At 40.2% G+C, this 21,154-nt stretch overlaps 1 protein-coding gene across 3 annotated transcripts in view; it reads right to left on the bottom strand.

The window, feature by feature from the left end:
• LOC124797996 (DNA (cytosine-5)-methyltransferase 1-like) overlaps positions 1 to 20,629 on the bottom strand; it is a 245,355-nt gene extending 224,726 nt beyond the window's left edge. For all 3 annotated transcript variants that reach the window (XM_047261181.1, XM_047261182.1, XM_047261183.1), the window contains exons 1-2: positions 20,527 to 20,629; positions 15,367 to 15,512 (exon numbers count right to left, since the gene is read on the bottom strand). In XM_047261181.1, coding sequence (XP_047117137.1) covers positions 15,367 to 15,512; positions 20,527 to 20,531 — 151 coding nt within the window. In that variant the 5' untranslated portion in view covers positions 20,532 to 20,629. The remainder of the gene's footprint in view (positions 1 to 15,366; positions 15,513 to 20,526) is intronic.
• Positions 20,630 to 21,154: the final 525 nt, after the last annotated feature.

Here is a 21,154-nt window from a genome sequence, read left to right as displayed (position 1 = left end):
AGTTCCAGCACTACAGTACACTCCACCATAAGCTGTGGTGTTCATTGAAGTCACCAAGTATGAGAAAAAGGGAAAAGTGTTTGGATTTATGTGGCCAATTTAACATACGTAAGTGGCATGCCTGGGGGTTAGGTAAATGTTGCAAATGGTAATTTCTGAGCTCGTTTGCACCAGTACTGCTTCTGCCGCGAACGATGTACAAAGGGGAATCGATTCACTGATGACATTTGTACGAACCAAAGTAGAGATTCCTACAGATGCCATCCCTGGGCCACCACAGTTCAGACAGAACACACGATAACCCCAGAATGTTGGTTGGTTTAAAACAGCTGTGGTGGACCAAACTATGAGGTCATTGGTCCCTTGTTCCCAGTAAAATAATTACACAAGGGAAAGAAGAAAAAGGAGATGTACAGCACAATAACAGGAGAAAGGAAGAACCAGAAGAATGACAGAAGGACAACCAACGCTACTATGGACGAAATAAGAAAACCACACTGAGAAGCAAGGAAAAGGGAGAAGGGGGTAAAAAACAAGAGAGCAGATGACCTTGGCTGGCCAACTACGAGAATAAAAAGGAAAAGCCAGCCATTCTGCAACACATTAAAACATCCACCCTAAAAGCATTAGAGCGCAGAACACAAATGGACAAAGGACATGTGCTAAAACTTATATAGAATGATAAAACCTACCGTCACGTATAAAACATAAAACTAAACTAGCCGATGAGGCGTTGTCAGTTAAAATTAAGGGCAACAAGTTCAGTAACCGAAGAGTGCATCGCAGGGCAGCCAAAGAAGAACAGCTCACCAAGATATGGGCCACTGTCAGCCGGGCGCTGCACTGACACTGAGGTGGGCAGTCACGGCGCAGGAGGTAGCCATGGGTCACCCAAGCATGGCCAATGCGGAGCCGGCAGAGAACCACAGAGTCCCTGTGACAGGCCCACATGGATGACTGCCACACATTTGTAGTCTCTTTAATGGCACACAGTTTGTTGTGTATACCGAAGGTATGCCATTTCGTCACCCAAAGCCGCAAAACCTTGGGGTGTAGTACTGAATGCAGGTCAATTGCAGATAAGCTGATCTCCATAAGCAGTTTTCATGTAGCCTGTTTGGCCAGCCTGTCGGCAAGTTCATTGCCTGGGATTCCGACGTGACCTGGGGTCCAGACACACACCACTGAACAACTGGACCATTCCAGGGCATAGATGGACTCCTGGATGGTCACTACCAAAGGACGATGAGGGTAGCACTGGTCAATAGCTTGTAGGCTGTTCAAGGAGTCAGTACACAGAAGGAACAACTCCCCAAGCCAGAACGGATGTGCTCAAGAGCACGAGATATAGCCACCAGCTCAGCTGTGAAAACATTGCAGTCATCGAGCAAGGAATGCTGTTCAATATGTCCTCCATGGACATACGCGAAGTCGACAAGAGCATCAGCCACCAAGCCATCGGTGTAAATTACATCGTGGCCTCGGTACATATCAAGAATCGAGAGGAAATGGCAGCGGAGAGCCGCGGAGTCAACTGAGTCCTTAGGGACATGTGAAAGATCCAGGCAAAGTCGTGGACTAGGTGTACATCATGGAGGTGTATGTGAATGAACCTCAAGTATAGGTGGTAAAGGAAGGATTCCAGTTCGGAAAGAAGGGATCGGACACGAACTGCAATTGGAAGCCCTGACCTGGGCCGCCGATGCAGGAGATGAACAGCCATGGGTGGGAAAAGGAGACGGTGATTCAGATGTGCAGGAGAACTATGAACATGTGCAACATAACTGGCCAGCAGTTGGGCATGCCTAACCTGCAATGGAGGGACTCTGGCCTCCACAAGGACGCTGGTCACCGGACACATCCTAAATGCTCCTGTTGCTAGGCAAACACCACAGTGGTGCACTGGGTCGAGTAAACAAAACGCTGAGGGTGCCGCCAAACCACAAACCAGACTCCCATAGTCAAGGCGGGATTGAACAAGGGCTCTGTAGAGCTGCAGCAGCGTAGAGTGATCTGCAGCTCGGGCAGCAGAGGGCACTGAGGAGCTGCCAGCACTTCTGCTTAAACTGACAAAGGTGAGGAAGACAAGTCAATCAGGTGACGAAAACCAGTCCTAAAAATCGATATGTCTCCACAACAATGAGTGGACCATCATTAAGTTGAAGTTCTGGTTCTGGATGAACAATATGACACCAACAGAAGTGCATAACACATGACTTCACGGCCGAAAACTGGAAACTGTGGGCTAGAGCCCATGACTGCGCCTTGTGGATGGCTCCCTGTAGGCACCTCTCAGCAATACCGGTACTGGTGGAGCAGTACAAAATGCTGAAGTCTTCTGCATACAGAGGTGTGTTTCAATACATTAACTTTATTAGTTTTCATCATTAACTTTTATTTTATTCTTCAGTCAATCCAGGACTCAATACTTTATTGGATATCATGTCCAAGGAGTGTTGTCTGACGCCTGACATGGCTGACAGCAACGTAGTTTAATTGACAAAGTGGTGACCGTTTGCGATTTTAACACAGGTCAGTCCTGGTTATGGCAATTGTTCCACATTACATGCGAACTGCCCCATCTTTCTTCCAATTTATTACTACTTCACTATTTTTTAATCAAGAATCAGTTTCTGATTACTAATTCTATTCCTTTGTTTTTTTATACTGCTTATTTTTCAACTACAGAGGGCTGCAAACTTTGCCTAGCCATGCCATCTCTTAACCTGCGGCATTCTGTAACTCTCAACACCATGTGACATACCATTTGTAAATAACCTTCTTTCAGTATGGAATTATAGATCTTGTTTATTAAATACATACTGGCCTGTTCTTTGTCGCATATGAAATCAACGCCTAGTTTCATAACTATATGCGTAATATTTTCTTCCGTGTTTATGTATATTCATTCTGTACTTTAAGATATCTCATAGCTTCATTTCCCCATTATCAAAGCATTAATTTAAAATTTTTCTGTACAGATATACACTCCTGGAAATTGAAATAAGAACACCGTGAATTCATTGTCCCAGAAAGGGGAAACTTTATTGACACATTCCTGGGGTCAGATACATCACATGATCACACTGACAGAACCACAGGCACATAGACACAGGCAACAGAGCATGCACAATGTCGGCACTAGTACAGTGTATATCCACCTTTCGCAGCAATGCAGGCTGCTATTCTCCCATGGAGACGATCGTAGAGATGCTGGATGTAGTCCTGTGGAACGGCTTGCCATGCCATTTCCACCTGGCGCCTCAGTTGGACCAGCGTTCGTGCTGGACGTGCAGACCGCGTGAGACGACGCTTCATCCAGTCCCAAACATGCTCAATGGGGGACAGATCCGGAGATCTTGCTGGCCAGGGTAGTTGACTTACACCTTCTAGAGCACGTTGGGTGGCACGGGATACATGCGGACGTGCATTGTCCTGTTGGAACAGCAAGTTCCCTTGCCGGTCTAGGAATGGTAGAACGATGGGTTCGATGACGGTTTGGATGTACCGTGCACTATTCAGTGTCCCCTCGACGATCACCAGTGGTGTACGGCCAGTGTAGGAGATCGCTCCCCACACCATGATGCCGGGTGTTGGCCCTGTGTGCCTCGGTCGTATGCAGTCCTGATTGTGGCGCTCACCTGCACGGCGCCAAACACGCATACGACCATCATTGGCACCAAGGCAGAAGCGACTCTCATCGCTGAAGACGACACGTCTCCATTCGTCCCTCCATTCACGCCTGTCGCGACACCACTGGAGGCGGGCTGCACGATGTTGGGGCGTGAGCGGAAGACGGCCTAATGGTGTGCGGGACCGTAGCCCAGCTTCATGGAGACGGTTGCGAATGGTCCTCGCCGATACCCAGTGTCCCTAATTTGCTGGGAAGTGGCGGTGCTGTCCCCTACGGCACTGCGTAGGATCCTACGGTCTTGGCGTGCATCCGTGCGTCGCTGCGGTCCGGTCCCAGTCGACGGGCACGTGCACCTTCCGCCGACCACTGGCGACAACATCGATGTACTGTGGAGACCTCACGCCCCACGTGTTGAGCAATTCGGCGGTACGTCCACCCGGCCTCCCGCATGCCCACTATACGCCATCGCTCAAAGTCCGTCAACTGCACATACGGTTCACGTCCACACTGTCGCGGCATGCTACCAGTGTTAAAGACTGCGATGGAGCTCCGTATGCCACGGAAAACTGGCTGACACTGACGGCGGCGGTGCACAAATGCTGCGCAGCTAGCGCCATTCGACGGCCAACACCGCGGTTCCTGGTGTGTCCGCTGTGCCGTGCGTGTGATCATTGCTTGTACAGCCCTATCGCAGTGTCCGGAGCAAGTATGGTGGGTCTGACACACCGGTGTCAATGTGTTCTGTTTTCCATTTTCAGGAGTGTACATGAGAAGATGTAATTAAAAATTGTGAGACCAGCTGTGTGGTTCTTTAATTGACTTAAGTAATTACACCTGCAGCACAGTATTGGACTTTTCATTCAGTTTTACATTTTAATAGTTTTAACACCTTGTTGAACATTTTTATCATGTACACTGCATATTTTCGGACAACAAAAGTTCAAATTGGAATTCCACCAAACACCACACTTTAATTTCCAAAGCATTGAAATCGAGAGTGTGATGCGCTTTTGTAAGCCAGTCATAGCTAACGCCACATGACCTTGCCAGCATTGACAGCTGATATTCAGAGCATAGGACACGTGATGTCATTAGCCAATAGCAACATCAATGTTAAGTAGCGCAAACACACAGATAGGAAAAGTTAATGGTTTAAATCAACATACAAAATGTTGCAACAAGAAAAGAAAAGCTTTCACATATAATATTGGACTCTAAGATTAATACCGAGCGAGGTGGCGCAGTGGTTAGCACACTGGACTCGCATTCGGGAGGACGACGGCTCAATCCCATCTCCGGCCATCCAGATTTAGGTTTTCCGTGATTTCCCTAAATCGTTTCAGGCAAATGCCGGGATGGTTCCTTTGAGAGGGCACGGCCGATTTCCTTCCCCATCCTTCCCTCACCCGAGCTTGCGCTCCGTCTCTAATGACCTCGTTGTCGACGGGACGTTAAACAGTAATATCCTCCTCCTCTAAGATTAATAAGCTACAAGAGGAGCTAAGCTTTCACATATAACGATGTTTTTAGTGCATGTTACACTTTTAAGATTCATCTGACAAATGTGCCAGTAAAATTTTTAATAACATCATAAATGTCTGATTATCTGGGCTCGAAATTCTTCTAAATGGTCACACTTCAAAGAGCTGATTTTTAAAAGAGAGTCAAAAACTGTGGGAGTTAAGAAATTCATCATACATTCTCGCACATAATTCATCTTGCATAAAAGGAAATTTACTTTGAAAGTAAACCACCATTCGCAATATTTTCCCACTACCTGTTAGAAATAGGTTCGTATTTCAGCAGTTGCCAGAGCGCGCCAAGTGCACATTCTTATGTCCAGATTCCCAATGAAGTAGGCCTCAACCTGATATTAAGCTTTTCAGTGTGGTTTTCAAGATGTAAATTACAGTTGGAACTAGCCAATACTGTGGAATTAAACACTTCATTTCAAATAAATTGACTGCCTCAGTGGAAAAGATTAATAAAAGCCAAATTTCTTTAGCAAACTGACAAAAATTACTTCATTGCTCTACAAGGCGATTAATGCTTGACTGTCAAAAGGCGGAAATAAAAATAAAATCTAAAAGTAGTTAACATGTTTTATCCTTCTGTAATTATGTAAATATATTTTAATTCACTCAACAGCTTCTGACCACAGAAAACCCTTTGTGTTTTCATTTGACGCGAGAGCAGCAAATGAAGAAGAAACAGCGAAATCACTACACGTAAACATGGGTCACATGGAAACAACCCACCTCCCCACTACAACTCAGACTGCTCTAAGCATTCGGCACAGATTTATGATGTTTCTGAGCAAGAGCAATTCTAGATTTCCCCTCCACCCCCTTGAGCATTTTAATTTTAAAAAAAAATCAAGTTTTCAAAAGTATGTTCATTTTGTAGCGCACATTTTTTTGAAGAGTCTGATACATAAAAACATATTTTCGAAGACATATAAGACATGTTATTCAGTCTTAAGTGTGCCAAAGTGCAGTGCCATGCTTCTTCAAACAGCATTCTTCTATCGCACGTCACTGTGTACCGCTCTGTGGAATTCAATGTGTATATCTTGTAATGAATGCCATCAGACTATATTCAGCACAGTGGAAATTAAAATGTCCTGTGGTGCTTCTCCTGCTTCTAATCGGCCGGTCTAACATCTAGCCCCCCTTTAAAAATCTCGCAATTAATACTGGATGGGGTTATTTGTAACTGTGACAGCAAGAACTCTACAGAAAATTTGCACTCTTAATTGCCTATTAGCTAATAACATGCTGTTTTGTGTGGCATAAAATTAAATATAGGAGGCAAGCAAAACAATACACATTTCTTCGATCCATAAGACCAAGCATTTTTCTCTCTATAATCTTGCTACAGTTTTACATGGCGTGCTTTCCTTTCTGGGAAAGGATCTATGACCTCATCAAAGTTCATCAAATGTTTTGCTACATGAAAAGTCAAAATGTCATTGTCTAATACTGAAAAACCTGTTCGTACAAATACATGGTGTATACACGGACAAGGAAAAAATAAATCCCAGATTTCCTGGTTAAAAATACAATTTCTCCCAGGTGAAGACACACTTTCTCTCTGTTAACTGACGGTCTATTTTCTCTCAGAACTGTATAACTTATCAATCCTTTGAATGGTTATGTTTTTATACAGGGGCGTAGAATTTCCCGGTGCTTTAGAAAACGAATCTCAGGGGAAAAAAACATGTTATGGAAAGATCTTTGATGTGCAGCAACATGTGCGCTGCATATTTTCGTATTACAAAAGTATAAATTCAAATTCCACCAAACACCACAAGTTACTTTCCACAGCACTGAAATTAAGATTGTGATGCGCTTTTGTAAGTCAGTCATAGGTCATGTCAGGTGATCTCGCCAGCCAATGACAGCAGGTATTCAGAGCTTAGGACACGTGATGGAGTCGGCCAATAGCAACATCACCGTTACGTAACACAAACACACAAACAGCAACAGTTAATGGTTTAAATTAATATACATAGTGTTGCTACAAGAAAAGAAAAGCTTTCACATATAATATTGGTGTCTAACACGCTGCAAGGGAAGCTAAGATTTCACATATAATGTTGGTCTTTTATGTGTGTATTACACTTTAAGACATATCACACAAACAAGCCAGTAAAATTTTTAATAATGACAAATGTCTGGTCTTCTGGGCTCAAAATTCTTCTAAATGGCTCATCATCAAAGAGTAGATTTTTAAATGAGAGTCAAACGCTCTGTGATTTAAAAAATTCATCGTACATTCTCGCACATAGTTCAACTTGCGTAAAAGGAAATTTACTTTGAAAGTAACGCTTTTCAAACCACCATTCACAGTATTTTCCAGCGACCTGTTAGAAATAGGTCCGTTTCAGCAGTTGCCAGAGAGCGCCAGATAACAGGCACCATCAGACTTGCATAGCTATGATGACTTAGGAGGCCCATATGTTCGTACATGTAAAACATTAAAAGATCTTACATTTAAAATGTGCAGATTTAAAGTGCACAATTTTATGTCCAAATTCCCAATGAAGTAGGCCTCGACCTGGATATTAAGCTTTTCCATGTGGTTTTTGGGATGTAAATTCACTTGGAGTACCAATATTGTGTTATGTTTGGTTCTTTATTATGACATAATGCCAGATCTGTTAGAAGATGAAAACGTGCCCTTTAAATGCAGCAAAAAGTGTGGAATTAAACTCTTTGTTTCAAATATATTGACTGCCTCAGCAGAAAAGATTAATAAAAGGAAATTTCTTTAGCAAACCGACAAAAATAGCTTCATTGTTCTGCAAGGCAATTAATGCTCGACCATCCGAAAAGTGGAAATAAAAGAAAATCTGAAACTAGTAACATATTTTTGCCTTCTGTAATTATGTGAATGTCTTTTAATCCACTTGATAGCTCCCGGCCACAGAAATCAGTTTTGTTTTCATTTGACGTGAGAGCAGTAAACAAAAAGGAAACAGCAAAATCACTAAATGTAAACATGAGGCACATGGAGACTACCCACTTCCCTGCTATAACTCAGACTGCTATGCGGATCAACCCTGGATCTACAATATTTCCGAATCGGGGTAATACTAGAGAGAGGCGCCCGCTAATGTAAAAAGTTGTGATGTCACGCTCATCGGAGGCAATTTGTTGCTACGAAGCATTGCAGACTCTTGTATGAGCGCTGTGTTTTGTTGTTGTATACGGCGCATTTCCTTTGCAATTTAAGTTTTATTTTCATTTTTTCTCTCGTTCATGTTTTATTGCTGCAGTATTATTCTGCAGTAGTGGGATACACTAATATACTTTGTTAGAGTATCGGTTGTTACAAGTCAAAATTAGAAATGTAACTGAAAACAAAAACAATGAAAAATTTCTGGAATTCTAAAAAATTCCCGGGTTTTTCCCGGTTTTCTCCCAAATGAAAAAGTTCCCGGATTTTTCCTGGATCTCCCAGGTCGTATACACCCTGAAATAGTACCTAAGACTGGTGTGGTTTCTTGATCTCATTACATGTATTTTGTCACTGTCTGCAAGATAAAACGAAATAGACCTGTCTAATATTGCAGCAATTGTAACACACCAAATAAACGAGACTGTTTTGGCACTAATGGTAATTTTTATAACTCGGTAGAATATAACACACGAAGTACCGATATCAAATGCCTGTAACGCCTACTACAAGCAAAAAAACTTTATGTAGGAAATAGTTTCACATTTCATTCATATGCTCCAGCTTCTAAGGCACGCGATCAAAAAGTAGTAGTAGTAGTACAAAATTTTTTATATAAATTTGGAATCATCATACTCTTCCATAATTTGTCTAATGTCCTCATTTCTTCTCCTTCCTTGTTCTAAAAACAATCTTGTCACCACTAATACTGTATCTATTCCAGCCAGTGTCAAAACTTTTCTCTGATTAACTTCACTAACCCTGCCACAATCACCAGTTCAGTTATCCCACATTTATTCTCCAGTTAGGCATTATTACATGTTCTTACAACACGTTTTCCGCACTACTCCCAGAATAGAACTTAAGCGGCTGCTAGCCAGGGGCTGTACAACTGTCCATTACTAGTGTAGTGATCTGGTCAAAAATTTTGTCAGAATTTCATTTTCTTGGCTACACCAAGAATATAATACATAATCTTTCTCACGTGTTATTCCTGTTAGTTTTTTATTTCCACTCTGGTAGTCTGAATCTACGGATTTCGCTAGTAATTATAACAATGCTGATCATTCGCACACCTAATCAACCTCATAAACAAATAGCAAATGGCATTCACCCATTTGGCTTTATTCTGCTCAGCTCGTATAGTCCATCCCCTTTTGTCTGTAGGAAAGTTTATTTCTAGATGCAACGGGGATTCCCCTGGCAGAAACATCACGTAGAGTACGCGTGCATCCAAGAATTAATTTATGATTCGTTCAGAAATCAACTTAAGAGTGTGTTCAGCAATGTTCAAAAACAAATGGGAGGCATGTCAAAATCATATGAGTAATCGATATAGCAATGTGCACTGGATGCTAGGCACTGTGTGAAATAAGGTTTTTTTCCTCAACAATATGAATTTGGTGCCCCCCCTGAAACTGCCGCCTGGGGCAGATACTCCGGTTTGCCCCCTGCCGCTAGATCCAGGCCTGTTGCACTTGCACGACTCTGGTAGCTTTTTCATGCCAGTAAAATTTTTTCGGGTAGCATCTAGCTGCTTCCTGTTACTGCTTATACAACCAACAGGCACACTTCTGTAGCCAGAACCGGGAGAAGGTACTACTCCTACGCGACTGAACTGCGCATGCGCATGAGCCCACTTGCAACCACTCAAACGAATCTAATGTAAACCATTGTGACGTCACACTCATCGGACACAAGTTGTTGTTCTGAAGCATTACATGTCTTCCTAAAGCCTCCGACACATCTTGCTGTTGGCAGACGCTTGTATGAGCACTGTGTTTTGTTGTTGTATATGGCGCATTTCTTTTGCAACTTAAGTTTTGTTTTCCTTTTTTTCCTCTTGTTCATGTTTTATTGCTGCAGTATTATTCTGCAGTAGCAGGATGCAGTAATATCCTTTCTTAAGACAAATTCCTGGAATTCTAAAAAATTCCTGTGTTTTCACCATTTTCTCCCTGATGAAAAAAATTCCCGCATTTTTCCCAGATCTCCCGGATCATATACACCCTGTCTTAGGTATTGCTTTGACAATTAGTTCACGTTCTGAATTGTAGATGAATCCCATTTTTTTCTTAGAAGTCACTTTATGCCCTTTGCTTACAATTTTACTGACAGAGAGCAAATTTACAGACAGTTTGGGATGTGAATGACGTCACATGCTTCCACTCCTATTGTTTTAAAACCAGTATAGAAGACCAGATCAAGACTTTCAGTAGTCTCTGATATTAAGCCATCACCTCCCACACTGAACAATGAACTATTACATGGCTTGACATTATGAAGCTTCCTTTCATCATTAGTGATTTGAGTCCAGGCACAAGAATCTAAATACTGATTTATATCCTTTACATGAGACTGTTTAACATCAGCTGCTAAAAAGCTTTCTATTGTTGTGACGGTTTCCTAAATACATATCTGTCACTGTTATTTTTTGACCAGCTTCCTCCTTTTCCACCTTGCTACAACAATATATTGTAGAGCTCTGCTTATCTGTATATAAAGCAGATTCTTCACTTCTATTCACGTCTTCGGGTTTAACGACTTATAGAAGTTTCACTTTAATAGAATCTTCCGTGGTACATGTGCCACTGTTTTCAAGTGTCACAATCATAGGCTAATAATGACCAGGTAATACAGCCAGGAGAAAAGTCCCAATCCACGCTTCACTCACCGGAAGCTTCATTTAATTTAATTTAAAGATGGTCATTGTTATTCAATCACAGTAGTCGCCCACCAACTTGCATTTATCTAATCTGGTTGTGACTTGTGATCTAATCAAGCCCACTCTACATGTGAGTCCTGAGTCTTCAAATGTTTTTTCCAAGGCCGTCCAAGGCTTCTGCTGCCATATTTGTCCCCCTTATATGGGAATAATTTACCTTGTTCACAAAAAGTATAATCCAGGAATGTGCCTTTTGTCTCTCTTTCAATAACTGTCCCATCTTGTAGAATCCGAAGCATGGTTTTCAAATACTCCCACAGTTCATCATGGACTAACTACACCTTCATGGCAAATTTCGTTGTCCAATAATTTTCATGCCCAATCAACTTTTCAACCACTGCAATCCAGTTGGGACTGTAACACTCATATTTAGCTCTGAGTGGAAAAAACAGCAGTCTGCATACACGATGATCAATCAGCAAAAAATGAATGATCGGCACATGTGTAACTTCCAAACCAGCTCGGTGTTTCCACACATGACTCATTTTTAACATTTATAAAACCTTACTTTCACACCGGTGCCTCAGCCCATAGCCTTTTGTTGAACATTTTTTAACACAAATGTGAAAAGTTTCTGAAATAACATTTTATTAATTCCTCAGTATGTGCATAACAGCTACACCCCAGAACACATAATCGCCAAGTCAGGAACCTGACAACCCGTGCCCCAAGCGCAACAGAATGGCTACAATCTTTGGTTTTAGATGTATTGCCTGAAAGGAAGGCTGCAAAGAGAGAAAAGTCCTCAGGGAGTGGGTGGGGGGAGGGGGGGGGGGCAGAAAGACAATATCAGGTATCAGTGTCACCGTCAATGGAGTCAGCTTTTCCAGACTAAGATCTCAAGTGTTGAAATCTGAAATGTCAATGCTGCAACAAAGATCCTCACACACAATTAGTTGTAATTTCCACCCAGCTTTATTCATCTGAGTCCTGGACATGCTACAAACAGTACCTTAACAAGCTGGAACAATATCACCAGTTATTCCCCTACTCTGCGTATAATGTGTTGAAGGTTAAATGAAACGATTTAAGAGTGATCAAGTCAACTGTAGAGATTTGTCACATTAATGTTAATTGGGAGACCTCAGCCCTCAATTGTTCATATTGGAGATCAGTAGTCTACCATGGGCACTTCATTTTGAAAATAGCTGACAAACAGCAACACATAACAGGCAGCACAGAAAAGAAAATGACACGACAAAAAGGAAGGACAGAATCTGCTCCACCTGTCATCACTGTGGCAAACTGTGTACCCCCTCGTATCAGATTGTACAGTCACCTCTGAACTAACAACTAGAAGACAAACCTTCTCAACTATGATTATTTCTTATAATTCGAAAAACCTCAATACCTACAGTACCACGAGACATATGGATCCTCATATGTAACAATTGTTTCCATGAATTCTGACGATGGGAATCTGCATTCCTACACAATATTTCATCCCATCATCATCATCATCATCATCATCATCTCACATTTGCATTCATTCTCACTGTCCCCAATTCCTCCCTTCCAACTTTACCTGCTATTTATTCCTGTATCTATTTCAATCCTCATTCTGTTGCACCCTTCTGTTACCTATGAAGTGAAGCTGGCACAATTCTTACTTTTGTATTTCATTGTCCCTTATATATATATATATATATATATATATATATATATATAATGGAAGGAAACATTCCACGTGGGAAAAAATATATATAAAAACAAAGATGAGGTGACTTACCGAACAAAAGCGCTGGCAGGTCGATAGACACACAAACAAACACAAACACACACACAAAATTCAAGCTTTCGCAACAAACTGTTGCCTCATCAGGAAAGAGGGAAGGAGAGGGGAAGACGAAAGGAAGTGGGTTTTAAGGGAGAGGGTAAGGAGTCATTCCAATCCCGGGAGCGGAAAGACTTACCTTAGGGGGAAAAAAGGACAGGTATACACTCGCACACACGCACATATCCATCCACACATACAGACACCTTCATCATCAGGTGTCTGTATGTGTGGATGGATATGTGCGTGTGTGCGAGTGTATACCTGTCCTTTTTTCCCCCTAAGGTAAGTCTTTCCGCTCCCGGGATTGGAATGACTCCTTACCCTCTCCCTTAAAACCCACTTCCTTTCGTCTTCCCCTCTCCTTCCCTCTTTCCTGATGAGGCAACAGTTTGTTGCGAAAGCTTGAATTTTGTGTGTGTGTTTGTGTTTGTTTGTGTGTCTATCGACCTGCCAGCGCTTTTGTTCGGTAAGTCACCTCATCTTTGTTTTTTTTTATATATATATATATATATATATATATATATATATATATATATATATTTTTTTTTTACTTGAAAATTACTTCCGGAACACTTTCCTTCTTTCTCCCCCAAGGAAGGAACTTGTGGTTTCAAAATAATGTGTTTGTGCACATTCTCCTCATTTAAAGTGGAGTTGTACCCCAGGAACGCAAGTACTACGCCAGGCCATCTGTCTCCTTGTCAGTTTAACAAAGTGCCCATTCTTTCCACAATCCAGCTAAAAATTCTAGAAATTGAACTAATATTTACCAAGAAAATTAGTTGCATGACTAAAAACAAATATAGATAAAAAATCTACTCACCATACGGCAACAGGAGAACACACACACACACACACACACACACACACACACACACACACACACAAAAAACGGTTTAACTATTACAAGCTTTAGGAGCAAGTGGCTCCTTTGCCAGAGAAAGGAGCCACTGGCTCAGAAAGCTTGTAATAGTTAAACCTGTGCGTGTGTGTGTGTGCGCGCGGGGGGGGGGGGGGGGGGGGGGGGGGGGGTGTTCCTCCCCCCTCTCCTGCCAGCAATTGGTGGGTAGCTTTTTAATCTATCCATTTACATTATATTGCAGTAATTTATTATTTTCATTGTTATATGTGTATGGCCATGGCACTTTCTTACATAACTCCCTTGTCAGCTTTTGTTGTTATCTATCTTCTTCAAACTATCATCTGTTTTCTACCTTTTGTGCTAATAGTCTGATCATTTATTTATCTGTACCACCCAGATTAATCAACTCTTTGCCTCTACACGTTTTCTAGTACCGGTTTTCATGCATATAAACGGGCTCATTGTTTATGCGAATTTGGATACAACAATTCCACTGTTATTTACACATTAGCTTACAGTTCACTACACTGCAGGGCCTTCTCCCGATTGTCTTTCGCCGATTTATTTGGAAAAGTTGGCAGCTATTTTCTTTCCTACCCTCCACTTACCCTGTTTATACACAATTCTTTCTCATTTTTGTGCATTAGTTTTTGGCCAAATGGCCCTGATCAATTTTTACTGTCATCTCCTAAATCACTATTTGCCAAGCAAAGTAGTTTACATTATTTCCTATGATTTTCTTTTTCCGGCCCCCCAATTTTTAGAATTGTCCCCCCTTTCACAACTTTCCCTATCTTTTTTTTTTCCTTCAATCATTTTTTTAATCATACAGACCACTCATCTGGTGAGAAATTCTCACCCATTCATTGCCTCTTGCTAACCATTTTCTGTTTTCACGATTTTCGTGCAAATCTTTCTGACTTACGAATTTTTTCCCCCACTTTTCTCCCGTTTTTTCTATCTTTTTCTCACCCTCTGCCTCTCATTTTTGTCACTCCCATCCTTTCTAACACTCCTCTCTTGCCATGATGAATACCATCATATATTGAAATACCATCATATACTGCATCTGTTCTTTTCGAAAACCTGTTTTTGCACTATTAAAATTAAGGTCCAACATTCTGCTCCTTGAAATCTGATTGTCCCTTAGAGTTTCTCCCAAAGGCCTGCCATTGAAAGTCAGTGTTTCTGGATGTAATCCTAACCTGCGCGAGGCTCGTGTGCAGTTTCAAATAAAGCAATCTCTTGCACTTACCTCGACTAATCTGTGACCTATATGCCTCATCTGCCAGTTTCCAGGAGAAAAAAAAAAGAATCTTTCCTTCTTATCATGTCTGGTAAATCTCCCCTGACCCAGGGTACTGGATGAATTTTCTGAACTGTACCCCTTTCCCTAAACCTCTCTAGTCCTTTTCCTTCTTCTGTCTGCCTTGCCCTTCAACTCTCCTGCCAGAAGAAAGAGCTACTGGCTCCGAAAGCTTGTAAAAGTTAAACCTTTTTGTCTCTGTGTTCTCCTGCTTTGAGTAGATTTTTTTATCTATCCATTTAAATTACAATTTTGTTGCTATAAAAAAAAATACAGTTACAAGCAGATACACGCAAGTTACACATGTTAAATGTAGCAGGAAGAAGTAGAATAAGAATGCAGAAATACTCCTGTTACTATACCAGCTAAGATTTTATGTTACCTGATTTTCTCTTGGCCACAGTATTTTTTAAAGACAGCACAGATCCACTAGGGGAACCGACACCATTCAAAGCCTGGTGTTTGTTCCCACTAGCACAGGCACTGCTTGCTCTCTGTTCTCGTGAACTGCTGGCTTCACGGAGGACGCTGAAAAACAGGGCCAATTGCATATGTATTTTATGATTTCTCAATATCCACAAAAACTAGATGATGAAGGTGGCCAAAATTAAATTAAGCGAATAATTACTTACTGCACTGGAGGGTATTATATCTTCATAGGTTTCACATTATTTTATCAGTTTCTGTTAAATGTAAATTGCAATAAAAACACACTGAATGAAACTACAAGACATGTGACACGTAAGATACAAAAAGTGCCTGGAACTGTCAATGTTTATAGCTGGTAGTGTGCAGTCAATGAAGCATTCCTGCATTCATTCACAAAAACCTTGTGAGGATTTGCCCATTATTTCCACTGGGAGCATCCTCATTGGAATTTAGAACTATTGAAGATGGGAATGGAGAAATAGAGAAAAAAAACAAATATCAGAAAACAGACCACTTAATTGCACTGCCAACATTGAAAGAGACAGCTGACAGTCAAAATACTAAAAAAATAAATCTCCAAGGAGATAGAGCACATTAATCATTATTTCACAGCCACATCAGCACTGGACGGCAGTTAGTTCTTGTCATGTTCAGTCCTAGAACTGTAAACTTAAGACGTCAACTGATGTTTTGCATGGCCTGCACACTACAGAAGCTATGCAAATGAACTGCCACTCAAACATCGTAAATGCCACCAGATCAGGAAAAGTAAGCTGAAAGAAAGTAGCATTCAACATACAATTTTCTTATTTACATTAAACAGTCATACAGGACATTTGCTTGTTGTACTGCATTCATATCACTATTTGCACTTGTAGATGATGTTATTCTGTCTGTTGGATGTAACAATTTGATCTTAGGCTGTGAACAGAAATCTAGATCATGTGCAAATTAGAATATACTCAGCAGGTGCCATCTTCTCATCATGCCAGCTTTCATAATCGTAGTTTTTGGTCAAATGACTGCACTTTTTTTATTTGTCAGCTGTTTAATATACCTAAACAGTGTTGTGCTAGAACTAAAAGTGAAGCAGTAGTTGTTAATATGTTCGCCTCCCTTGCTTTTACAGAAACAGCCAATGAATTACAAAAAGCAAAATATTTGTCTATAATGACTGATACATCAAATCACAAAACAGTAAAAATGATTCAATTAGTAGTTCAATATTAAATTTCCGATTTCAGCATAAAGATCAAAATTTGGGATAACTGTAATGTTCCAAACGAAGCAGCTGATACACAAATTCAGTTTGTTGAGAAAATTTTGACAAAATAATTGAATTTTCTGCAGACAATGCAAATACCAATTTTGGGGGAGCCAAATGTAATCGGACACACATTATTTGGCAGAAATATCAAACAAAATTACATAAACCACTGGTTGGTGTTGGCTGTGGCCCTCACGTTTTGCACAACAATGTTTAAATCAGCAGCAGCTGGCTTGTTAATTTACATATTTTTGAAACTTATACAGTTTTAAACAATATTTTAAAAGAATTCTGTGCATTTACTGGTGTTAAATACAAGTGCCTGTCAAGCAACACCAAAACAAGTTTCCTGTCACTGTTTCCTGTATTGCACAGAGTCCTGGATATTTTCGAAGGATTTAAGTCACACCTTTTGCTACTTGACAGCTGCTCGCAAATGTTGCTAAATTTCTTCTTTACTATCTCTTTCCTATTATGGTTGAGATTTTTAGCAGACCAATTAGAATTTTTTGTTGCTACCATTAAAAAAATTGAAAATCAAATTATCTCACTCATTGGTACTTCTAATTTGACTGACAACCTTATATAACAGTTAATTTCTAGAAAGGTCAACAGTTACATAACAACAGTTAAATAAACGTTGAAACATCATGAGGAAGAAGGAACTATTACAGAAAAGATGTTTAACTCGTTCCAGACATTGTTTTGATGACTACGTGAATTATACAAGGAAGTGGACCTCAGGTAAGTATTCAGACATTCAGGATCCATTAGGTTTTTGTCTTAATTTGGCATTCCTGTGCCTGCTTTCAATGAGAATTCATAATCTGACGAGTTTTAACACACTAAGAACATAATGAAACAGTGGGTCGACAGAAACGTCCGATACCATGCGTCGGCTTTGACCCGTGACGTGCAGGTGTTGTGTGTGACGTCATGACGGCGCGGAGTTTGGTTTGTGAGTGTGGCGTGTTTGTAGACGTCGTCATGTTGTGCTCTCTGGTGGTATGTTCAGGGTTTTCGTTTGTGTGGTGTAATGGGCTCAGTTTGCTTTTGCTCATTATCCAGAATTGTTCTAGTGTTGGCTGTGTTTGTAGTGGAATTCGTTTCAGTGAGTTAACTATTTTTTGTGAAGGTTAATTTAGTGTTGCTTGCTGTACATCTTGTGGTAATTTTAGTAAAATTAATCGGTTCTTGTTTTTGTTCAGGAATGGATATGACGGATAAAATTAACAGTGCGCAGGTCAAGGGAAGTGTTCGATCCCAATGTGTGGCTGTGTATGTTGATATTGGTATCAGGAGATGTTTTTGAGATATATAGGCTAAGGGAAGTGTTTGATCCTAATTTATGGGATCGGGAGCTGCTGTTGAGCTGTATAGGTCAAGGGAAGTGTCCGATTCCAGATGACATTGTGTTTAGTGGTATTTGGGGAGTTTTGTAATGTCGGTCTTTTTCGTGGTTTTGAATTGGGGTGGGTGTCTAAATTTGTTTATATTTAGTTTGCCCCCACCTAAAAACACCCCATTTCTCGCGCTTGTCCCATTAGTGCCATTAGACTTTTTGTGGAAAGTGTGTGTGTTTGTCAATGTATTTTCGCCCTCATAATGTGTACGTACCGACTTTATATGCGCCATATTGGAATTGTGGTTTATGGTCGTTTCCGCCATATTTGTGACGTCATGGGTCAAAGCAGACGGGCGGGATCGGACGCTTCCGTATTTCCGAAACAGAATATCAAAGACTAGGTAACGAAGAAAGTGCCTCTAGATGAAAGACATTTACAAAATGTGATACTTGTAATGTTTCTTTGGAACATGTAGAGAAAATTGTTAATTTTGAGTCATGTTTGCCAGGTACAAATAATGGTCACGACATGGTTTTCAGTTTGATTTTCATGTACTGGCGCGATGAAAAAAGTCATTCTAGTTTTGATAAAATGAAAGCTATTGCTGAGAGAAATGATTTCATTCTATCTTGTACAGAATTTTATAATCACAGAACTGAGTCATTCTTCTGATAATTATAGCAAAGGTAAATCTTAAGGTGAAATGTATAATTTGTATTCGATTTCTGATTACTAATATTACATATTTTTACGATTAACAAATTGTAATTATTGAAAATAGTGGGTGATTAAATATTGCAGAAGATGTATCCAGGCTATTGTAACAACAAAGTGTATGTTAGTTTTCTTTATTTGTGAAAAAAATAATTTTACTAACACAAAATGTACCTACATTTTCCTTCCCACATAAAATTAAGATACACTGTTGCTATGGGTTTTTCTGCTTCTGCATTGTCACAAGGGTAGAAATGAAGTTGAGTATAAACACAAGTGTCCAATTTCTCTCTCTCTCTCTCTCTCTCTCTATCTCTTTCTTTCTTTCTTTGAAACCTGATCAACTTACAGTGTAGATTCATTAATTCTCTCAAATTGCCATCAATATCTAGTGAACAATCCATGTTTGTCAGACACAGGTCTAGCAAATAAAAATAAAAGAAACATAGTTGAGATGACACACAAACCAGTATCATAGTGCAGTCTAGGTTGGGCTACAAGACGACTAGCGTAGAGTTGGTGAACCCAAGAAATGCTACGGACTTGTAGCTTTAACAAACTTACATTATCTTTAACTCCAGCTCTACACTAATTTTTTGGCAACATTAATATTAGTACCACATTCAATATTTTCTTTATAGGGTAACTAAAACTGAAATAAAGTTCAACAATGTTACAGCACAACAGAAAAATCCTTTAAGAGTATCACGTGTATATTACGTCCATACACTGAACTGAACACCATTGACAGGGGAAGACAGTGGAGAGGGAGGGGTCAGTGGGTGGTGGTCAAAAAAAAACTGTGACACATGATCAGCAAGTGCTAATATTGGAAAGAATGATATTTTTTTTTGTATCCAATGCTAAAGATTAGATCTACTAATAAGTCGAAGAATTACTGAAACCATACATTTTTTAAAAAACAACGTGGATGTCACAAAGAAAGATGACCCTAAAGGTATTCTGATAACAAAAAATGACACCAGCTACCACGGAAGTACTGAATATGAGGATGGGTAATTTCAAAAAACATACTCAGGCAGTAAACATCTGCTTAACAACACCTAAGTGGAAAATGAGGACGCAGTTATAGCATCATAGCAAGTGCGAAAGAATCATTTTTAGTATAACAACAGCTTGAAAGGATCATTAGATGAGCCTCAGTTGAAGTTTCCTGACAGGGTCCAGCAAACACATCAAACTGAGGAAAAAGCTAGATGATTTTCGTGAAAGGAAGGGAATGACATTGCCTGTTCGTGGAGAACTCTTCCTGCAACAGTTGTGTACATTAATCGTGAAGATAGGTAGCACGACGTGAAACAACACCACGTCAACAGTACTATTACATATGTAAACAACAATAAATGACAGTACCGTGGTGGCACCTGAAACGATACATCTTCTATCTTGTCACGGCTGTGTGCCGCAGATGCCCAGTTGTTCAACTACCCAAAGCGTGTGATTTTAAGGAATGTATAACGATAATGTAAGCAGTATGTTCCTGTTCATCCACGTGAACAGAAGCACTGTTCCTCAGTTTCGGTATGTAACTCTAAATACAACTACGCACAAACGCATCAAACCTTCGCGCACAACAAACATCTTGGAGTTACACAAATAATTAAGTACATCACCTACTGTAAACTCGACAAGATATTGGACAGTTATACAATATGTTTTAAAGAGGTAAACAAAAATCTTAATTTTTCATTCCCATTCCCACCAATAGGGTACAAAAAAATACAACACAACACCCTACAAAAACAACTGAACAGTGATAACTTACCCCATGTCAATAATTGAACACCAATAGGCACAACAAGCGAAGATCAAACCCAGCCAAATAATCAGCGCTTCGTACCGCCCAGTTATCCCGCGCAATTTATCTACGGCGGAAAACGACAGGTGGCAGCACAAGGATAGATTTATCGTCTATGACATACAGAGTTACTGGAGGAAAAAAATCACTAACGAATACAAACGAAATCAATGTTCTTTTATTGTTAAAAATACAAGGATTTTTGGAAGATATGGGAAACTATCGGAATCATCTTAATTTGTGATTTTTGAACTTTTTCATCATTTTCTGGACGTCCTTACGGAAATCATATCTCAGACGAAAATCATGGTACATTTCTAAATATTTGTAGGATAATACTACACGAATAAAATACGTAAGAGACTATGAGTAGCCCTGGCCAGCGATATTCTGAAACAAAGTTCACAAGAACGTATGAACTGCTTGTAGAAACTCCGACTCAAAAGACTATGGTACAGGTACTAAACTGCAAGTTAGCACTATTATCAAAAGTCATTCAGAATAAAGAATAACCTCAAGCATTTATAAGGAATGAAATCGTCAATATAAGAATGTTCCTTTATTCTGATGTGCAGATTGTTTTTGTCAAAAGAAA

This window comes from Schistocerca piceifrons, chromosome 5, assembly GCF_021461385.2.
Source record: "Schistocerca piceifrons isolate TAMUIC-IGC-003096 chromosome 5, iqSchPice1.1, whole genome shotgun sequence".
Classification (NCBI taxonomy): Eukaryota; Metazoa; Arthropoda; class Insecta; order Orthoptera; family Acrididae; genus Schistocerca; species Schistocerca piceifrons.
This window is presented reverse-complemented; position numbering and strand designations above follow the sequence as displayed.